The sequence below is a fragment of the Pongo pygmaeus genome, chromosome 2 (assembly GCF_028885625.2).
Source record: "Pongo pygmaeus isolate AG05252 chromosome 2, NHGRI_mPonPyg2-v2.0_pri, whole genome shotgun sequence".
In the NCBI taxonomy this organism is placed as follows: domain Eukaryota; kingdom Metazoa; phylum Chordata; class Mammalia; order Primates; family Hominidae; genus Pongo; species Pongo pygmaeus.
Window position 1 is genome coordinate 44,862,440 of NC_085930.1, and position 23,032 is coordinate 44,885,471.

Sequence of the window (23,032 nt, forward strand, 5' to 3'; positions counted from 1 at the left end):
ACCAATGACTGTTTTGCTATATCCTTTGAAGATCATAGAAAAGTATAATTACAATAAGTATTTGTTGAAAGCCTTCTAATAATCCAGCAATTCTGTTAAATGCTTTAGATACAATTTCTAATTTCTTCATGTAAGAATTCTGTGGGATAAATACTATTTCCTCTTTGTTGTAGATGAGAACACCAGGCTCAAGTGACTTGCTCAAGGACATCCCAATAGGAAGTGACAGAGCTAAGATATAAGTTCAAACGGGGTGTGGATATATCTATTTGTTCTCCTATTTAATAAGTACTCATTGAAAGACAAGCTTGACTTTGAAACCTGGTCTACATCACTCCAATGTGTCAATAAGGAGCAGTATATTTGCATGTTTAGTGTGTCAAGGCTTCCCAGTTCTTACACAGTTTTCACAATCTGGGCTGGCCTAACCACAAGGCACATTAGAGACCTTTAGAATAAGAGTGAGTGATAAGAGTGATTCTAGATACTCCTGCAGTTTCAAAGGCCTAGATGGGCTAATTCTAGCCCTAGCCCAGTCACTTTCTGGCAATGGTGAAATGAGGGAAGGTAATTCGGAGAACTATTTATACAGAAAGAAAATTATTTTGGGGCATTTTATTATGGGAAAAGAAGTGGTTTGTTTAAGATTTCTTACAGAACCAGGAGTCAAATAGTTTAGTTAAGACTTCCCTATTCTACTTCCCTTTACAAGAGGTGAGAGAGTACTGAGGAATCTTCCTGAATAGAACTTTCTACCTATATACTTTGTGATACAGAATATGAGCTGATTAGCAGTCCTAGCTAATGTCAGATAGTTATGTGTTTGAAAACTGTAACTATTAATTGCTGCTATTCCATACAAAAAAGTACTTTGTTTTAAAGAGGAGATAACAGAGTTTCAGTAACTCTCTAGGTGAATGTTGGGGTTGGACTTTTGCTTTATGGTGAAGAGATTTCAGCACATAGCTCCACTGGCTTTGCAGGAGCCATGGTAATCCAGAGATGATTGTCTGGAAACAGAATGGGAACTTTTTCAGTTCACTGGAAATGCTCTCCTAGCTGTAACCACCAGGAGGGTGGCACAGCACTTCTCTGAGAATAAATGACCCTTGGGAAGAATGTTTCTTCATTTGCAAAGTTTCCTGTTTTTCATTAGTAAAACTAACATAGAATATGGAAGATAAGTCAACTATCTGCAGAAAAAGTACAAACCAAGTTTAAGCATTATAAAAGTTAAAGAATAAAACTAAATTACAAAAATATTCAAGGGTCAACAGACCAAGGAAAGCCTTTTATATAAAAATTTTAAAAGCAGACAATGTTCTGGGCATTGTAAGCAAATAAACAGGTTTCCTCTGAAGAGCCAAATGAAAGTGAGCTCTAAGAACCTTCCTCAGCCAAAGTCTGTACATTACGTTCTTTCAGGTAAAAGCAGAGCCCTAGGCACACAACCCACCATGCCCTGAAGATGAGGCTGGTTATATACATCATGCATGGTACCGGGATTTTATATTCCAGTGTCTTGTGTAGTGGCCTTTTCCCACAGGGAGATGTTTACAATCCAGTACACAAACCTAGTCCATGACATTGACAATAACTAATATAATGGAGTGTATGCAATACTTCTTCAATGGCTTAAATTTCCATAATAAAATCTAAATAACTTTAAAAGCATTACACTGATTGTGCTTGGAGGATTTAAATCCATGTCATCATGCCTAGCTGTGTGACTTTGAGCAATTTATTTGCATGCTCTAAGCCCCATTACTTCCTTGGCAAAATGGGACTAATGATCGTATGTACCTCCCAAAATTCATATGATGATTGCATAAGCTAATGAGGGAAAAGCACTCAGAATAGCATATCAGAAGACACATTAGGCTCTCTGTAAGTAACAGCTACTGTTGGTGGAGAACACTTCTTCCCTCTCCTGGTGCTTGCTCTAGATCAAGGGCTGGACTCTCCATTGCCTTTATATTGCTGCCCATCTTCATTTTCTCATTTGTTCTACTGAAGTGTGGTGGTTTATTTGGTTGATGTATTTGGAAGTAGAACCTGGACATTCTTTGTTAATCTCCTTCTTCCTGATACTTTTTGGGGTAAATTTACTCTTAGAAATCTTGCATTTTCTACTGTTCTCAGCTGTGCATGAAGCTTAATGACAAATGCCTACAGCAGTCAATCTTTTCAGTTCTAGGGAAAAGAAGGCAACCATATTATCTAATGTCAGTTCCATCAGTAATAATGGTGAGCTTGTGAATGTTTTAATCTCTATTTGCTTTAACCCTTTATCATAATTTTCAGTTGGTTCAGAACTCAGGAGAGGAGGGGTACTCATTAATGGGGTTCCTTAAACACTTAACAGCTGTCAGGTAATTATCACTGGGAAAAAATTGGTTAAGGTTAGTTTTGGAGAGAAGTGGTAGCAATTTGATTTGACTTTGTCAACAGAAACAAACCAAGTTGTCTTTTCCACAAGGACACTTTTGTGACAGGAGTCGCCATACTTGGCTTCTAAAACGTACCCACCACCAGTTATTTGGCATAGCATTCAGATTTCTAGACCCCCAGGTGGAAGTCTGACTCTGAAGACTTATCTTTAAATATTTTTTTTTTTTGAGACAGAGTCTTGCTCTTTCGCCCAGGCCAGACTGCAGTGGTGCTATCTCAGCTCGCTGCAAGCTAAATTTTTATTAATTCTTCAGATATCTATTTAGGGCTTACCATATTAGAGGGATATGTGTTATAACTTGTTTTCAAATCTCTGCTCTGCCTCTTCCTAGTTGTAAGATTTTCAGTTTACTCATTCATAAATTGGGAATAATTGTACTTACCTTATATGATTGTTACAAAATGAGTTCATCATAACTGTATGGCATGTGTTGTATGCCTAACATACAGAAAGCATGCACTAATTCTTCACTGTTAAGACTATTTTCTAAAATTACATACCAGGTATTGTGCTGTTGCTGTGAGTATAATGGTGAATAAAGTGATTACTGAAAGTTTCACTTAGGGCTAAGTTGCCTGATTCAGTCTGAATCAGTTTTCATTCCTCACTATTATAATTCTCTGAGAGCTACCGAGATGAGTGAAGTGCAATGAGTGACACAAATCAATACTCGGATCAAGAATAACATTTAAACTATATTTTAATACATTTTATTTTTCATAAAGTGAGCCAAACCATTATTGCTGTAAGAGCAATATGCAAAATATCTAGATGGCTATAAGCTTATTTTCTGGCTTTAAGACTAAAATTTACTCTGAGATTTTCTAAAATGTTTTGTATATTTAAAATAACAAATATTTTAAATCAAGGAAATTTTGCAAAAAGTATATATGTTGAACTGCTGGTCTCAAGGTCCAAATTTCTTTTCTGCCTAGCACCAAGATCGTCCACACAGGATCCAACCTGAAGTTGCTCCTTCTTGATGTAGGGAAGTGTGTTTCTGCAGCAGGAGGCCTCTCATAGCCACAGCATTAATACACGCTTCGGTCTTCAAAACAGTCTTACTCTTTCCTAATAGAAGCGGAAAGAAAAAACAAAAACATAGAGGGTTTTGGAACATTTTAGCATTGACTTACAACCCAGAATAGGATGTACTAGAGGGTCAATTTGACTCCCATAGGATGTTTCTTGGTCATTTTTGTTAAGGCCAAGGAAGGAAATTGAGCAAGTGAGTGTGAATCCTTTGTCACTCATAGAGTGGTAGCAGAATGATTTAACCTAGGAGTCAGAGTCTGAGAAGGCACTGAAGCCTGCTAAAATGAACAGGCATAGTTTATGGATTGTCAGGAGGAGGATTGTCCATTGTGAGAAGCATTGACTTAATCCATTACCACTCATTGAGCTTCAGTTCAGACTATAAAAACCCCCTTCATCAAACCAGTATTGCTGAACATAAAGGGTGTTAAGAAATAAATAACTTTCAAATAATTTATATTTCAATAATGTTTAATAGTTACATAATCATGCTTTTTATTATAAAATCAATAGAACCGCTTAAAATAAAAGAAGTGATCAAAACCACTCCTACTCTCATCCTTCTAATTCCATAATTAAATAACTTGTATTGATCTTCTCTAGACCCTTTTCATGTTGAAAGATGGGTATATATTGTATGTTGTATATTTTGCCTTCCTCTTCATATTTTACATTGATCTATACAACCAACCCTTTTAATGGTTGCACAATATTTCCTCATATGGATGTTTTGTAGACAATCTCATTGTTAGACACTTGGGCTCTTTCTTTTGTCATTAGAAGTAGTAGTGCCTTGGATGTTTTGTACACATTTACTGTAAGAATAATTTACTTTGGCTTAATCCCTAGAAGCATAATCACTAATTCAAAGTGTGTGAGCATTCTTATAACTTTGTTACAAGTTGTTTTTACTCTTCTACCAGCAAAATATGAGAAAACCAATATCCCTCAGTTTTCATCTATTTCCTCTTCTGTTTCAAAGGAAATAGATGTTACCAATGAATAAAAAAGTTGTCAATTAAAAAAGCAAATGTTAATAATTTTTTTTGAATTCTGCATTTCTTAGATTACTATTTTCTCCATTGTTAGGTATTGTCTTTTACTTGAATTGCTTATTCATAAGTTTGCCTGTTGAAATTACAGTGTTTTCCTAATCATGTTGTACACATTAGTCCAAGGTAAAGATATTGATCTTATTGTAAGCAATTAATTCTTTTTGTGGACCATTCTTGAACTGCTTTTATTATTATAGGATTGTATAAGAAACTGCTGACTTGGGTGTCCTCCTGCCAAGAAGATTATCAATCTCCAGCACCTCCTTGTATTTCCTTCTGCTTTCTATGACAGTATTACTTTTTTGAGGTAAAAGAGATTAATGCATTAAACATTACCTAAATCATTCTGACTTAAATTCAATATACAAAAAAGAGAATATCTTCTGATAATATATGAAAGTATTCTTTGGGCAATAATAAAAATATCTTTTTTTTCCAATTTTTATTTTAGATTCCAGGGATACATGTGCAAGTTTGTTACCTGGGTATACTGCGTGATGCTGGGCTTAGGATTCAAATGATTCCATCACCCAGGTACTGAGCATAGTACCCAGTAGTTAGTTTTTCAACCCTTGACCCCTCCCTCCCTTCCCTCTGTAGAAATCCCCAGGGTCTAATGTTGCCATCTTTATATCCATGAGTACCCAATGTTTAGCTCACACTTATAGGTGAGAATATGCAATATTTGGTTTTCTTTTCCTGTGTTAATTTGCTTAGGATAATAGGTTTCAGCTGCATCCATATTGCTGCACAAAGGACATGATTTGGGTCTTTTTTATGGCTGTATAGTATTTCATGGCATATATGTACCACATTTTCTTTATTCAACCCACCACTGATGAGCACCTAGGTTGATTCCATGTCTTTGCTATTTATTGTAAGTGGTGCTATGATGAACATGTAAGTGCATGTGTCTTTTTGGTAGAATAATTTGTATATGTACCTATGTATATACATATATGTATATATGTACCTATGTATATACATATATGTATATATGTACCTATGTATATACATATATGTATATATGTACCTATGTATATACATATATGTATATATGTACCTATGTATATACATATATGTATATATGTACCTATGTATATACATATATGTATATATGTACCTATGTATATACATATATGTATATATGTACCTATGTATATACATATATGTATATATGTACCTATGTATATACATATATGTATATATGTACCTATGTATATACATATATGTATATATGTACCTATGTATATACATATATGTATATATGTACCTATGTATATACATATATGTATATATGTACCTATGTATATACATATATGTATATATGTACCTATGTATATACATATATGTATATATGTACCTATGTATATACATATATGTATATATGTACCTATGTATATACATATATGTATATATGTACCTATGTATATACATATATGTATATATGTACCTATGTATATACATATATGTATATATGTACCTATGTATATACATATATGTATATATGTACCTATGTATATACATATATGTATATATGTACCTATGTATATACATATATGTATATATGTACCTATGTATATACATATATGTATATATGTACCTATGTATATACATATATGTATATATGTACCTATGTATATACATATATGTATATACGTATGTACATATACACATATGTATGTATATCCAGTAATGCCATTGCTGCATCAAATGGTAGTTCTGTTTTAAGTTCTTTGAGAAATCTCCAAACTACTGTCCACAGTGGCTGAACTAGTTTACTTTCCTACCAACAGTGTATATATGTTTCCTTTTCTCTGCAGCCTCATCATATCTGTTGTTTTTGACTTTTTAATAAGAGTCATTCTGAATGGTGTGAGATAGTATCTCACTGTGGTTTTGATTTGCATTTCTCTAATGATCAGTGATGATGAGCACTTTTTCATGTTTGTTGGCTGCTTGTACGTCTTTATTTGAGAAGTGTCTGTCTATGTCTTTCATGCATTTTTAATGGGGTTGTTTTTTGCTTGTTCAATTGTTTAAGTTCTTTATAGATTCTGGAAATTAGGCCTTTGTCAGATGCACAGTTTGGGAATATTTTCTCCCATACTGTAGGTTGTCTGTTTATTCTATTGATAGTTTCTTCTGCTTCTGCAGAAGCTCTTTAGTTTAATTAGGTCCTACTTGTCACTTTCTGTTTTTGTTGCAATTGCTTTTGAAGACTTAGTCATAAATTATTTGCCAAGGCCAGTGTTGAGAATAGTGTCTCCTAAGTTTTCTTCTAGGATTCTTATGGTTCGAGGTCTTACATTTAAATCTTTAATCTATCTTGAGTGAATTTTTGTATATGTTGAAAGGTAGGGGAAAGGTTGAAATAGTTTCAGTTTCATTCTTCTGTATATGGCTAGCCAGTTGTTCTAGTACCAGTTACTGAATAGGGAGTCCTTTCCCCATTGCTTGTATTGTCAACTTTGTTGAAGATTAGATGGTTGTAAGTGTGGGGCTTTAGTTATAGGTTCTCTACTCTGTTCCATTGGTCTATGTGTCTGTTTTTGTACCAGTACCATGCTGCTTTGATTGCTATGCCTTACAGTATTGTGATGCCCTCGCTTTTTTTTTTTTTTTTTTTTTGAGACAGAGTCTCGCACTGTCACCCGGGCTGGAGTGCAATGGTGTGATCTTGGCTCACTGCAACCTCCACCTCCTGGGTTCAAGAGATTCTCCTGCCTCAGCCTCTTGAGTAGCTGAGATTACAGGTGCCCACCATCAAGCCCAGCTAATTTTTTGTATTTTTAGTAGAGACGGGGTTTCACCATGTTGGCCAGGCTGGTCCTAAACTCCTGACCTCATGATTCATCTGCCTTGGCCTCCTAAAGTGCTGGAATTACAGGTGTGAGCCACCACACCCAGCCATTTTTTTTTCTAATTCTGTGAAAAATTATGTTGGTAATTCAATAAGAATAGTGTTGAATCTGTAGATTGTTTTGGGCAGTATGGCCATTTTAACAATATTGATTCTTCCAATCCACAAGCATGGAATGTTTCTCCATTTGTTTATGTCATCTGTGATTTCTTTCAGCAGTATTTTGTCATTCTCCTTATAGAAATCTTTTACCTCCTTGGTTGCATGTATTCCTAAGGTTTGTGTGTGTGTGTGAGTGTGTGTGTGTGTGTGTGTGTGTATTGTAAATGGGAGTGTGTTCTTGATTTGGCTCTCAGCTTGAACATTGGTGTATAGAAATGCTACTGATTTTTGTACATTGATTCTGCATCCTGAAACTTTGCTGAAGTTGTTTGTCACCTCAGAAGCCTTTTGGTAGAGTCCTTAGGGTTTTTTAAATATAAAATGGTATTGTCTGCAAAGAGAGATAGTTTGACTTCTTTTTCTTTTTTGGATGACTTTTATTTCTTTCTTTTGCCTAATTGCTTTGGCTAGCATTTCTAGTATTATGTTGAATAGGAGTAGTGGGAGTGGACATCCTTTTCTAGTTCCAGTTCTCAAAGGGAATGGTTCCAGCTTTTGCCTATTCAGTATGATGTTGGCTGTGGGTTTGTCCCAAAAATAATAGGAGCTTGATGGCTTCTATTATTTTGAGGTGCATTCCTTCAGTGCCTAGTGTGTTGAGGCTTTTTATCATGAAGGGATGTTGGATCTTATCAAAAGCTTTCTCTATGTCTATGGAGATGATCATATGGTTTTGTTGTTGATTCTGTGTATGTGGTGAACCACAGTTATTGATTTGCTGGATGTTGAACCAGCCTTGCATCCCAGAAATAAAGCCTACTTGATTGTGGTATATTAACTTTTTGATGTGCTGCTGGATTTAATTTGCTAAAATTTTGTTGAGGATTTTCACATCTATGTTGATTGGGAATATTGGCCTGTAGTTTTCTTTTTTCATTGTGTTTTGCCAGGTTTTGGTATCAGGGTGATGCTGGCTTTGTAGAATGAGTTAGGGAGGAGTTCCTTCTCATTGATTTTTTGAAATAATTTCAGTAGAATTGGTACTAGCTCTTCTTTGTATATGTGGTAGAATTTGGCTGTGAATCCATCGCCCTTGGCTTTTTTTTTTTGGTTGGTAGGTTTTTTTTTTTATGGATTCAATTTTGGAACCTGATATTGGTCTGTTCAGTTTTTCAATTTCTTCCTGATTCAATCTTCGGAGATTGTGTTGTCCCAGAAATTTACCTATTTGATATGGTTTGGCTTTGTTTTCACTCAAATCTCATCTTAAATTCCCACATGTTGTGGGAGAGACCCGAAGGCAGGTAATTGAATCATGGGGGCAAGTCTTTCTTTTGCTGTTCTCATGATAGTGAATAAGTCTCATGAGATCTGATGATTATATAAGGGGGAGTTTCCCTGTCCAAGCTCTCTTCTCTTGTCTGCCACTATATGAGACATGTCTTTCACCTTCTGCCATGATTGTGAGGCCTCCCCAGCCACGTGGAACTGTAAATCCCGTAAACTTCTTTCTTTCGTAAATTGCCCAGTCTCAAGTATGTCTTTATCAGCAGCATGAAAACGGACTGATACACCATTTCTTCTACATTTTCTAGTTTGTGTATGTAGAGGTGTTCATAATAGTCTCCAAGGATCTTTTGTATTTCTGTGGCATTGGTTATAACGTCACCTTTGTCATTTCTGATTGTGCGCATTTGGAGCTCTCTTTTTTCTTTAATCTAGCTAGTGATCGACTGATTTTGTTTATCCTTTCAAAAAACCGACTTTATTTCCATTGATTCTTTGTATGGATTTTTATGTCTTAATTTTGTTCAGTTCTTCTCTGATTTTAGTTATTTCTTTTCTTCTGCTAGCTTTGTAGCTCATTTGTTCTTGTTTTTCTAGTTCCTAAGGTGTGAAATTAGATTGTTAATTTGAGATGTTTCTAACTTTTGAGGTAGGAATCTAGTGTTATAAAACTTTATGCTTAACACTGGTTTTGCTGTATCCCAGAGACTTTGATATGTTGTGTCTTTCATTTATTTCAAAGTACTTTTTGATTTTTGCCTTGATTTGTTTACTCAAACATCATTCAGAAGTCAATTGTTTAATTTCCATGTAATTGTGTGGTTTTGAGAGATCTTCTTGGTATTCATTTCTATTTTTATTCCACTGTTGTCCAAGAATATGGTTGGTATGATTTTGATTCTTTTGAACTGATTGAGACTTGCTTTGTGGCTGAGCATGTGGTCAATCTTGGAATATTTTTTGTATGCAGATGAGAATAATATACATTGTGGTTGATGGGTGGCGTATTCTGTAGATGTCTATTAGGTCCAAGTGTTGAGTTAAAGTCCAGAATTTCTTTGTTACTTTTCTGTCTCAATCTGTCTAATACTGTCAGTGGGGAGTTAAAGTCCCTCACTAGTATTGTATGACTATCTAAGCCTCTTCATACATCTAGAAGTGTGTGTTTTATGAACCTAGGTGCTCCAATATTGGGTGCATGTAGATTTAGGATGGTTAAGTCTTCCTTTTACATTGAACCCTTTATCATTACATAATGCATTTCTTTGTCTTTTTTACTGTTTCCAATTTAAAGTCTGTTTTATCTGATATAAAAATAGTGACCCCTGCTCTTTTTTGTTTTCCATTTGCATGGTAGATCTTTCTCCAGCCCTTTGCTTTGAGGTCATCGGTGTCATTATGTGTGAGATGGTTTCTTGAAGGATAGGTCTTGTTTTTTAAATTCAACTTGCCACTCTATGCCTTTTACGTGGGGGTGTTTACACCATTTACATTCAAGATTCATATTGATATGTAAATTTTGATCCTATTGTGAAGTCGTTAGCTGTCTATTGTGCAGTTTCTGTTGTGTTTTTGTTTTATAAGGCCTGCAAGGTATGTACATGGGTGAGTTTTTGTGGTAGCAGGTGCCATTCTTTTGTTTCCTTGTTTAGAACTCTCTTAACAGTCTCTTGTAAGGGTGGTCTCATGGTAATGAATTCCCTTAGCACTTTCTTGTCTGGAAAATATTTTAATTTTCCTTTGCTTATAAAGCTTAGTTTGGCAGGATACGAAATTCTTGGTTGGAATTTTCTTTCTTTCAGAATGATGAATATAGGTCCCCAGTCTCTCCTGGCTTGTAAGGTTTCTGCTGAGAAATCTGCTGTTAGCCTCATGGAGTTCCCATTGTATGTTATCTACCCTATTTTGCTGACTTTAAAATTTTTTCTTTGGCATTGACCCTGGACAGTCTGGTGACTATATGTGTTGGGGATGTTCATTTTGTATATTGTCTCTAGGTTTTTGTATCTGGATGTCTACATCTCTAGCAAGATTAAAGAAGTTTTCTTGAATTATTTCCTGAAATATATTCTATAGGTTGTTTGACTTTTCTCCTTCTCTAAGGAATGCCAATAATTCACAAGTTTGAGCTCTTTATATAATCCCATATTTCTCAAAGACTTGGCTCATTTTTAAAATTCTTTTAAACTTTATTTCAGGCAGACTGGGTTAGTTCAAAAGAGTGGTCTTCAAGCTCTGAAATTCATTTTTCTCCTTGGTTTAGTCTATTGATAAAGTTTTCAGTTGTATTTTGAATTTTTTTAGGTGAGTTTTCCAATTCAAGAAGCCCCGATTGATTTCTTTTTAAGGTGTTTATCTCTTCTTTAATTTCCTGGATTGTTTTAAGGTTTCTTTGTATTGATTTCCAACTTCATCTTGGATCTCATTAAGCTTCCTTACAATCCATGCTTTGACTTCCTTATCTGTATCTCTGAGTTTACATTTAGGTTAGGGACCATTGCTGGAGAGCTAGTGAAATCCTTTAGTGGTGTTACCACATTCAGATTTTTCATGGTGCCAGAATTCTTGCATGGGTTCCTTCTCATCTGGAGACACTGGCACTTCTAATTTTTGTAATTCTTTTCATGTGAGTAGAATTTTCCTTTTTTCCCTTTAATAATATTATTATTTGTTTATTTTTTATTTTTTCTGTTCCCTTTTCCCCTACTCCTTAGGGGGTATGACCATAGAGAATGCTGTTTTGGCTTTGCTACTATAGCTCTATGTCTTCATAAAACTTTTGGCAGGTTTTATATTGGGCTGTTCAGTTCATCCTACAAGCCTGTAGATGGCACTTACAGTAAGAGCTGGCTGTGGCCAATGTGTTTAGGTATACACTTGACCCGTGTTTACTGGCAGAAACTATTGTTTTAGGCAATGGGCTAATTCCTAATATGCACAGTGGTCTGAGCTCCCTGCTCAGCCTTGAGGGGATGAGGAGTAGGAGCCATACAGGGTGTGTCTTGACTGGGCAGGTCTGTCTGCAGGTCTCTTGATAGCAGGCGCAAGCACCAGTGCCAATAGAGAGTCCAGTGAGTGTCCACCAGGTACTCACTGGTATGCCTGGGCATGGAGTTGGGAAACCTTGGCTCTGAGTTCTCTGCACAGGGGTGGGGGGCAGCCTAAGCTCCTAATCTAGAAGAGTGGGTGCTTCAGATGCCTGACATCTGCTTGTGTGTGGAGCAGAGATGGCCCCCCTTCACCAAGATCTCTGTACAAGAGGGGTAGGATGACTCAGGTGGCTGGCCCAAGGAAGCAGGTGCTCTGAATGCTTGGAGATCTGTGTGAGCATGGAGCAGAGAAGGTCCCCCTGTACCAAAATCTCGGCACAGGAAGTTGGGGAGCAGTTGGGTTAGGCTGCTGATCCAGTGAGTGCATAATCTGAATGCCTGGAGATCTGCCTGGTCATGGAGCAGAGAGTCCCACTGCATCATGATTCTGGAAGGGTGGGGTGGCTCAGGCTGTTGAAACAGCTCAGTGGGCACTCTGAATCCCTGGTGATCTGCCTGGGCATGAAGCAGAGAGAGAGTTCCCACACACCGGGATCTCTGCACAGAGAGGATGGGGTGGGTCAGGCTGCTGATCCAGTGAGTGAGTAATCCAAATGCCTGGAGATCTGCCTAAGTGTGGAGCGGAGAGAGCCCTGCTGTACCATGATCTATGTGCAGAAAGGATGGGGTGGCTCAGGCTCTTGAACCAGGCAAACAGGTGCCCCAAATGTCTGGAGATCTCCCTGGGCTTGGAGCAGAGAGAGCCCTGCTGCACCACAATCTATGCCTAGGGAGGATGGCATAGCTTAGGCTGCTGAACCAGGTGAATGGGTATTCCAAATGCCTGGAGGTCTGCCTGGGTGTGGAGCAGAGAGCTCCACTGTACCATGATCTATGTCCAGAAAGGGTTGCATGGCTCAAGCTGATGAACAAGGCAAATGGGTGCTCTAAACACCTGAGATCTGCCTGGGTGGGGAGCAGAGGGAGCCCCACTGCACCATGATCTGTGTCCAGGAAGGGTGGGATGGCTTAGGGTGCTGAACAAGGTGAATGACTGCAACAAATACCTGCATTTCTACCTGGAGGTTGAGCAAAGAGGGCCCCACTGCACCACAATCTCAGGGGAGCAGGGTAAGGCACCCAGCAATGGCACATACAGATAAGTTCCTGGTTGCCAAGCTGGCCCTGGCTGCAAGTCTCACTACCCAGGAGAAACTACAGCTGTAGCAGTTTTCCTCCTACCCCAGACTTGCAGTGGGGAAAAGCACAATTCTAGCACCTACTGTTGAGGCACTTTCCACAATTCTGGCAGTGGAGGCTCCTACCCTGCTCCAGAACAGGGTGTTCAATCTCTGGCCTGAGACTAAAATGCCTGCATAGCCACGCTGCTGAGTCACCCAAGAATGACTGACTTTTTATGTGACTGGATTAAAAATGGCGTCCTGCTCTCATCCCAGGTCTGGGAAAATATCTACAGCTTTCTCCAGTGCCTTTCTCCTAAGTTAACTCAAGGGCTAGGGAGAAACAAAGTGGTCTCCCTTGGCCTGGGTTGCATGGCTCTTCAGCAGAAAGATGAGTCACAAAGGGAAGTTCTCTACTTCTCTCATATACTGGGGCTTCACTCACTTTTATGAGGTAGATACTGTCATGGGAGTGCTGTTTGCCAGTGTTCTTCTCTGTGGGATCTGGGGTGTCCCTCATGATTCCAGTGGATTCCCATCTTCCTTCTTGAATTGTAGCTCACGGAGATAATTTTTATGCACTATCTTGCTATTTCCAAGTAGCTGAGGCACACTGAAAGCCTCTGATCTGCCATTAAATTTATCTTGCAAATACTTTTTCATAGGGTATTTTAAGCTTTTAAATCTACTTTTAAATATGGCCATATTTTAAAATATGGAGGTGGCATGGAAGAAATATATATATATATAATTTTTTTTTTTTTTTGAGATGAAGTCTCACTCTGTTGCCCAGGCTGGAGTGCAATGTCATGATCTCGGCTCACTGCAACCTCTGCTGCCCAGGTTCAAGCAATTCTCCTGCCTCAGCCTCCTGAGTAGCTGGGATTACAGGCATCTGCCACGGTGCCTGGCTAATTTTTGTATTTTTAATAGAGATGGGGTTTCACCACATTGGTCAGGTTGGTCTTGAACTCCTGACCTCGTGATCCACCTGCCTTGGCCTACCAAAGTGCTGGGATTACAGGCGTGAGCCACCACGCCCAGCCTGAAGAATTACATTTTCAAAATGGAGATAAACCTATTTATCTGATGGCTTTTATTTTTTAACTTAGTGATATGATTTATGTAACATAAAATCATATAAAGCATACACACACAAATATTTCCCCATAGACACATTTTGAACAGTTAACTGTCAGACTGTCGTCCTCATTTTTCCCCAAAGGTCTTGCTTTCTTTTATCCTCTCTTGTGAATATCCTCTTCCTTTCTTTACAAAGACTTTGCTCATTCTCACAGCCAGCTATTTCTCTCTTGAATTCGTTTAACTTCAGCTGGTGTTATCCACAGTGTATCTTTTATGGTAGTTTAATTGCCTTCTGGTAGGTTTTGTCTTCTTAACTAGAACATAAACACTTGAGAAGTGAAGTCATAACTTATCTTTTTATATCTTCCAACAGTACATTGTAGCCTGAAAAATAACCTGCTAAATTGAGAGCAGCCAGTGTTGCATGTGAGATTAAGTAGCAGTATATAGAGAGGAAACCAGAATATTATGAAGTTTTCAGAAATCTAGATAAAGGAGTCTTATTTTAAAGTTAATTCTCTAAATTACAACTTAGAAACACTGTAATTAGAAGAATTATCTGACTAGTGGAAAGAGCTATAATTCACACTATCACATAAAGGGCAAGTAACTTTGGCTTCAGTCTGTATCTCCAGGGACAGATGTGCTCCTGATCTTGTGGAGGAAACCAGAGTGGCTTACCTGACTTTCCTTAGGTTTATTCTAGGGGACTCCTTAGAGTTGAACTTTGTCATTGAGATCATCAAGAAAATGTGCAGGCTCTTGCATCTAGAAATTGAGACAGGAGACAGGACTCAAATTCTGAGACTGTTAATAAGGGTCAGATTTACAAAGCAGGGCTGGTAGAATTCAGTCCACAGAGCAGGGAGCAAGGTTGGGGACTCCTGGAAGTGGCAGCACTGTGTGCTCCATCCTGGGATTCAAAACACTTTGTTGCTTGATGTGATGATAGGCCCTTTGAAGGGGGCCTGTTCCTCCACAGCTGTGGGTATTTCTGGCAAGGTGGAGATGAGAGACTGAGAAAAGAAATAAGACACAGAGACAAAGTATAGACAAAGAAAAGTGGGCCCAGGGGACCTGCACTCAGCATAGGGAGGACCCGCACCGGCACTGGTCTCTGAGTTCCCTCAGTATTTATTGATCACTATCTCTACCATCTCGGAGAGGGGGATGTGGCAGGACTATAGGGTAATGGTGGGTAAAGGGTCAGCAGGAAAACACGCAAGCAAAGGACTCTGTGTCATAAATAAGTTTAAGGAAAGGTGCTGTGCCTCGATGTGCATGTAGGCCAGATTTACATTTGACTTTACACAAACATCTCAGTGCAGTAAAGAGTAGTATTGCCGCCAGCATGTCTCACCTCCAGCCATAAGGCCGTTTTCTCCTATCTCAGAAAATAGAATGTATGATCGGGTTTTACACTGAGACATTCCATTCCCAGGGACGAACCGGAGACAGATGCCTTCCTCTTATCTCAACTGCAAAGAGGCCTTCCTCTTTTACTAATCCTCCTCAGCACAGACCCTGTATTGGTGTCAGGCTGGGGGACGGTCAGGTCTTTCCCTTCCCATGAGGCCATATCTCAGGCTGTCTCAGTGGGGAGAAACCCTGGACAATACCCACGCTTTCTTTGGCAGAGGTCTCTGCGGCCTTCGCAGTGCATTGTGTCCCTGGGTACTTGAGACTGGAGAATGGCGATGACTTTTACCAAGCATACTGCCTGCAAACAGATTTTTAACAAAGCACATCCTGCAAAGCCCTAAATCCATTAAACCTTGAGTCAATACAACATGTTTTTGCAAGCACAGGGTTGGGGCCAGGGTTACAGATTAGCAGCATCTCAAGGCAGAAGAATTTTTCTTAGTACAGATCAAAATGGAGTTTCTTATGTCTTCCTTTTTCTAGATAGACACAATAACAGTCTGATCTATCTTTCTTTCCCCCACACCTTTGGTGGACTTTTTATTATGTAAAGGGAAAGCCACAGTCCTGGGATGGTAATGACGAGGAAAGGGTTTGGGATCCTGGGAAGAGAGCTGATTCTAACACAGCCAGGATCTAACTGCAAGGAGAAGAAGCATCTACTAAACAACACAATCTGATGATTTTCTTTATATGTCTTAATAGCTAACGTTCCTGTCACTTAACAAACTTTCATTTTCACACTCCTGCTTCATTAACAACCACCATGCCATCATTTTTTTTTTAATTGATGGAAAAGCAGCACTCTTTGAGGCTAGGTACATGAAAAACATTAGCTTTCCTTCTTCGATCCCTCCAAATATGCTATTAAGGCAGCATTGTTAAAAAAAAAAAAAAAAAAAGGGGGAGGAGCCAAGATGGCCGAATAGGAACAGCTCCGGTCTACAGCTCCCAGCGCGAGCGACGCAGAAGACGGGTGATTTCTGCATTTCCATCTGAGGTACCGTGTTCATCTCACTAGGGAGTGCCAGACAGTGGGCGCAGGTCAGTGGGTGAGTGCACCGTGCGCCAGCCGAAGCAGGGGCGAGGCATTGCCTCACTCGGGAAGCACAAGGGGTCAGGGATTTCCCTTTCCAGGGGTGACAGACGGCACCTGGAAAATCGGGCCACTCCCACCCGAATACTGTGCTTTTCCGACGGGCTTAGGAAACGGTGCCCCAGGAGAGTATAGCCCGCACCTGGCTCAGAGGATCCTACGCCCACGGAGTCTCGCTGATTGCTAGCACAGCAGTCTGAGATCAAACAGCAAGTCGGCAGCGAGGCTGGGGGAGGGGCGCCCGCCATTGCCCAGGCTCGCTTAGGTAAACAAAGCAGCCTGGAAGCTTCAACTGGGTGGAGCCCACCACAGCTCAAGGAGGCCTGCCTGCCTCTGTAGGCTCCACCTCTGGGGGCAGGGCACAGACAAACAAAAAGACAGCAGTAACCTCTGCAGACTTAAATGTCCCTGTCTGACAGCTTTGAGGAGAGCAGTGGTTCTCCCAGCACGCAGCTGGAGATCTGAGAATGGGCTGACTGCCTCCTCAAGTGGGTCCCTGACCCCTGACCCCCGAGCAGCCTAACTGGGAGACACCCTCCAGCAGGGGCAGACTGACACCTCACACGGCCGGCCAGGTGCTCCAACAGACCTGCAGCTGAGGGTCCTGTCTGTTAGAAGGAAAACTAACAGAAAGGACATCCACACCAAAAACCCATCTGTACATCACCATCATCAAACACCAAAAGTAGATAAAACCACAAAGATGGGGAAAAAATAGAGCAGAAAAACTGGAAACTCTAAAAAGCAGAGTACCTCTCCTCCTCCAAAGGAATGCAGTTCCTCACCAGCAACGGAACAAAGCTGGACGGAGAATGACTTTGATGAGCTGAGAGAAGAAGGCTTCAGACGATCAAATTACTCTGAGCTACGGGAGGATATTCAAACCAAAGGCAAAGAAGTTGAAAACTTTGAAAAAAATTTAGAAGAATGTATAACTAGAATAACCAATACAGAGAAGTGCTTAAAGGAGCTGATGGAGCTGAAAACCAAGGCTCGAGAACTACGTGAAGAATGCAGAAGCCTCAGGAGCCGATGCGATCAAATGGAAGAAAGGGTATCAGCCCTGGAAGACGAAATGAATGAAATGAAGCGAGAAGGGAAGTTTAGAGAAAAAAGAATAAAAAGAAACAAGCAAAGCCTCCAAGAAATGTGGGACTATGTGAAAAGACCAAATCTACGTCTGATTGGTGTACCTGAAAGTGACGGGGAAAATGGAAACAAGTTGGAAAACACTCTGCAGGATATTATCCAGGAGAACTTCCGCAATCTAGCATGGCAGGCCAACATTCAGATTCAGGAAATACAGAGAACATCACAAAGATACTCCTCGAGAAGAGCAACTCCAAGACACATAATTGTCAGATTCACCAAAGTTGAAATGAAGGAAAAAATGTTAAGGGCAGCCAGAGAGAAAGGTCGGGTTACCATCAAAGGGAAGCCCATCAGACTAACAGCGGATCTCTCGGCAGAAACCCTACAAGCCAGAAGAGAGTGGGGGCCAATATTCAACATTCTTAAAGAAAAGAATTTTCAACCCAGAATTTCATATCCTGCCAAACTAAGCTTCATAAATGAAGGAGAAATAAAATACTTTACAGACAAGCAAATGCTGAGAGATTTTGTCACCACCAGGCCTGCCCTAAAAGAGCTCCTGAAGGAAGCACTAAACATGGAAAGGCACAACCGGTACCAGCCACTGCAAAATCATACCGAAATGTAAAGACCATTGAGATTAGGAAGAGACTGCATCAACTAACGAGCAAAATAACCAGCTAACATCATAATGACAGGATCAGATTCACACATAACAATATTAACTTTAAATGTAAATGGACTAAATGCTCCAATTAAAAGACACAGACTGGCAAATTGGATAAAGACTCAAGACCCATCAGTGTGCTGTATTCAGGAAACCCATCTCACGTGCAGAGACACACATAGGCTCAGAATAAAAGGATGGAGGAAGATCTACCAAGCAAATGGAAAACAAAAAAAGACAGGGGTTACAATCCTATTCTCTGATAAAACAGACTTTAAACCAACAAAGATCAAAAGAGACAAAGAAGGCCATTACATAATGGTAAAGGGATTAATTCAACAAGAAGAGCTAACTATCCTAAATATATATGCACCCAATACCGGAGCACCCAGATTCATAAAGCAAGTCCTGAGTGACCTACAAAGAGACTTAGACTCCCACACAATAATAATGGGAGACTTTAACACCCCACTGTCAACATTAGACAGATCAACGAGACAGAAAGTCAACAAGGATACCCAGGAATTGAACTCAGCTCTGCACCAAGTGGACCTAATAGACATCTACAGAACTGTGCACCCCAAATCAACAGAATATACATTTTTTTCAGCACCACACCACACCTATTCCAAAATTGACCATATACTTGGAAGTAAAGCTCTCCTCAATAAATGTAAAAGAATAGAAATTATAACAAACTATCTCTCAGATCACAGTGCAATCAAGCTAGAACTCAGGATTAAGAATCTCACTCAAAACTGCTCAACTACGTGGAAACTGAACAACCTGCTCCTGAATGACTACTGGGTACATAACGAAATGAAGGCAGAAATAAAGATGTTCTTTGAAACCAACGAGAACCAAGACACAACATACCAGAATCTCTGGGATGCATTCAAAGCAGTGTGTAGAGGGAAATTTATAGCACTAAATGCCCACAAGAGAAAGCAGGAAAGATCCAAAATTGACACCCTAACATCACAATTAGAAGAACTAGAAAAGCAAGAGCAAACACATTCAAAAGCTAGCAGAAGGCAAGAAATAACTAAAATCAGAGCAGAACTGAAGGAAATAGAGACCAAAAAAACCCTTCAAAAAATTAATGAATCCAGGAGCTGGTTTTTTGAAAGGATCAACAAAATTGATAGACCGCTAGCAAGATTAATAAAGAAAAAAAGAGAAGAATCAAATAGATGCAATAAAAAATGATAAAGGGGATATCACCACCGATCCCACAGAAATACAAACTACCATCAGAGAATATTACAAACACCTCTACGCAAATAAACTAGAAAATCTAGAAGAAATGGATAAATTCCTCAACACATACACCCTCCCAAGACTAAACCAGGAAGAAGTTGAATCTCTGAATAGACCAATAACAGGAGCTGAAATTGTGGCAATAATCAATAGCTTACCAACCAAAAAAAGTCCAGGACCAGATGGGTTCACAGCCGAATTCTACCAGAGGTACAAGGAGGAGCTGGTACCATTCCTTCTGAAACTATTCCAATCAATAGAAAAAGAGGGAATCCTCCCTAACTCATTTTATGAGGCCAGAATCATCCTGATACCAAAGCCTGGCAGAGACACAACAAAAAAAGAGAATTTTAGACCAATATCCTTGATGAACATTGATGCAAAAATCCTCAATAAAATACTGGCAAACCGAATCCAGCAGCACATCAAAAAGCTTATCCACCATGATCAAGTGGGCTTCATCCCTGGGATGCAAGGCTGGTTCAATATACGCAAATCAATAAATGTAATCCAGCATATAAACAGAACCAAAGACAAAAACCACATGATTATCTCAATAGATGCAGAAAAGGCCTTTGACAAAATTCAACAACCCCTCATGCTAAAAACTCTAAATAAATTAGGTATTGATGGGACGTATCTCAAAATAATAAGAGCTATTTATGACAAACCCACAGCCAATATCATACTGAATGGGCAAAAACTGGAAGCATTCCCTTTGAAAACTGGCACAAGACAGGGATGCCCTCTCTCACCACTTCTATTCAACATAGTGTTGGAAGTTCTGGCCAGGGCAATTAGGCAAGAGAAGGAAATCAAGGGTATTCAATTAGGAAAAGAGGAAGTCAAATTGTCCCTGTTTGCACATGACATGATAGTATATCTAGAAAACTCCATTGTCTCAGCCCAAAATCTCCTTAAGCTCATAAGCAACTTCAGCAAAGTCTCAGGATACAAAATCAATGTACAAAAATCACAAGCATTCTTATACATCAATAACAGACAAACAGAGAGCCAAATCATGAGTGAACTCCCATTCACAATTGCTTCAAAGAGAATAAAATACCTAGGAATCCAACTTACAAGGGATGCGAAGGACCTCTTCAAGGAGAACTACAAACCACTGCTCAAGGAAATAAAAGAGGATACAAACAAATGGAAGAACATTCCATGCTCATGGGTAGGAAGAATCAATATCATGAAAATGGCCATCCTTCCCAAGGTAATTTACAGATTCAGTGCCATCCCCATCAAGTTACCAATGACTTTCTTCACAGAATTGGAAAAAACTACTTTGAAGTTCATATGGAACCAAAAAAGAGCCCGCATCGCCAAGTCAATCCTAAGCCAAAAGAACAAAGCTGGAGGCATCACACTACCTGACTTCAAACTATACTACAAGGCTACAGTAACCAAAACAGCATGGTACTGGTACCAAAACAGAGATATAGACCAATGGAACAGAACAGAGCCGTCAGAAATAATGCCACATATCTACAAGGATCTGATCTTTGACAAACCTGACAAAAACAAGAAATGAGGAAAGGATTCCCTATTTAATAAATGGTGCTGGGAAAACTGGCCAGCCATATGTAGAAAGCTGAAACTGGATCGCTTCCTTACACCTTATACAAAAATCAATTCAAGATGGATTAAAGACCTAAATGTTAGACCTAAAACCATAAAAACCCTAGAAGAAAACCTAGGCATTACCATTCAGGACATAGGCATGGGCAAGGACTTCATGTCTAAAACACCAAAAGCAATGGCAACAAAAGCCAAAATTGACAAATGGGATCTAATTAAACTAAAGAGCTTCTGCACAGCAAAGGAAACTACCATCAGAGTGAACAGGCAACCTACAAAATGGGAGAAAATTTTCGCAACCTACTCATCTGACAAAGGGCTAATATCCAGAATCTACAATGAACTCCAACAAATTTACAAGAAAAAAACAAACAACCCCATGAAAAAGTGGGCAAAGGACATGAACAGACACTTCTCAAAAGAAGACATTTATGCAGCCAAAAAACACATGAAAAAATGCTCACCATCACTCACCATCAGAGAAATGCAAATCAAAACCACAATGAGATACCATCTCACACCAGTTAGAATGGCAATCATTAAAAAGTCAGGAAACAACAGGTGCTGGAGAGGATGTGGAGAAATAGGAACACTTTTACACTGTTGGTGGGACTGTAAACTAGTTCAACCCTTGTGGAAATCAGTGTGGCGATTCCTCAGGGATCTAGAACTAGAAATTCCATTTGACCCAGCCATCCCATTACTGGATATATACCCAAAGGACTATAAATCATGCTGCTATAAAGACACATGCACACATATGTTTATTGCAGCATTATTCACAATAGCAAAGACTTGGAACCAACCCAAATGTCCAACAATGATAGACTGGATTAAGAAAATGTGGCACATATACACCATGGAATACTATGCAGCCATAAAAAATGATGAGTTCATGTCCTTTGTAGGGACATGGATGAAATTGGAAATCATCATTCTCAGTAAACTATCGCAAGAACAAAAAACCAAACACCGCATATTCTCACTCATAGGTGGGAATTGAATAATGAGAACACATGGACACAGGAAGGGGAACATCACACTTTGGGGACTGTTGTGGGGTGGGGGGAGGGGGGAGGGATAGCATTGGGAGATATACCTAATGCTAGATGATGAGCTGGTGGGTGCAGCGCACCAGCATGGCACATGTATACATATGTAACTTACCTGCACGTTGCGCACATGTACCATAGAGCCTAAAGTATAATAATAATAATAATAATAATAATAATAATTAAAAAAAAGAAAAATAAATAAAAATAAAAATAAATAAAAAAGAAAAAAAAAAGATAGTCTTGTCAGTGGGCTCTAGAAGTCATCTAATATTTTATTTTAAATGTCCTCCTCATCTATTTTTCTATTGTTATTTCCCTTTGTTATTCCCTAGCCTTCAGGAGCAGCTGTGTTTGGGAGAATTAGAATAGGTGCACGTATCCATGTTTTTTAGAGAATATGGGAAGAGTCAAAGACGTTTGGAGAAATAGTTTCCTGTATTAAGAAAGGGTGCACCAAGAATAATGGAAACTGTGTGTAGGAATTGCTTGTTTGTGCCAAGGACTGTGCAGTGTACTTTTCATTTCTTTGATCTCTACAGAGGTGGGTATTGCTATTATCACTCTTTTATAGATGAAAAAATGATGCTTATGTAGGTTAAAAAATTTGCCCAAGGTCACATGGCTATTAAGTGGTAGAATCTGAGTCAATCCCAGAAAGTCTCATACCAGAGCCCAGATTCTTGGCCCTTATGCTATTCTGCCATGAATTCCATTCAACAGGCAATAAATAGGAAAGGTTTGAGGAAACTTTTTCCCAAGAAGT

At 39.2% G+C, this 23,032-nt stretch overlaps 1 protein-coding gene and 1 long non-coding RNA gene across 2 annotated transcripts in view; one reads left to right on the top strand and one right to left on the bottom strand.

Annotated features, from left to right (window-relative positions):
* The first annotated feature begins 226 nt into the window (after positions 1-226).
* LOC134739153 (uncharacterized) lies at positions 227-5,076 on the top strand. The gene is made up of 3 exons (XR_010125675.1): positions 227-253; positions 4,740-4,849; positions 4,994-5,076. It is a non-coding gene; the product is annotated as an uncharacterized LOC134739153 (long non-coding RNA).
* Positions 3,136-23,032, bottom strand: part of SLC9C1 (solute carrier family 9 member C1) — a 171,580-nt gene continuing 151,683 nt past the window's right edge. Inside the window, exons 27-28 of the mRNA XM_054482329.1 lie at positions 14,772-14,858; positions 3,136-3,523 (exon numbers count right to left, since the gene is read on the bottom strand). Of these exons, the coding sequence (XP_054338304.1) occupies positions 14,805-14,858 (54 nt within the window). The 3' untranslated portion in view covers positions 3,136-3,523; positions 14,772-14,804. The remainder of the gene's footprint in view (positions 3,524-14,771; positions 14,859-23,032) is intronic.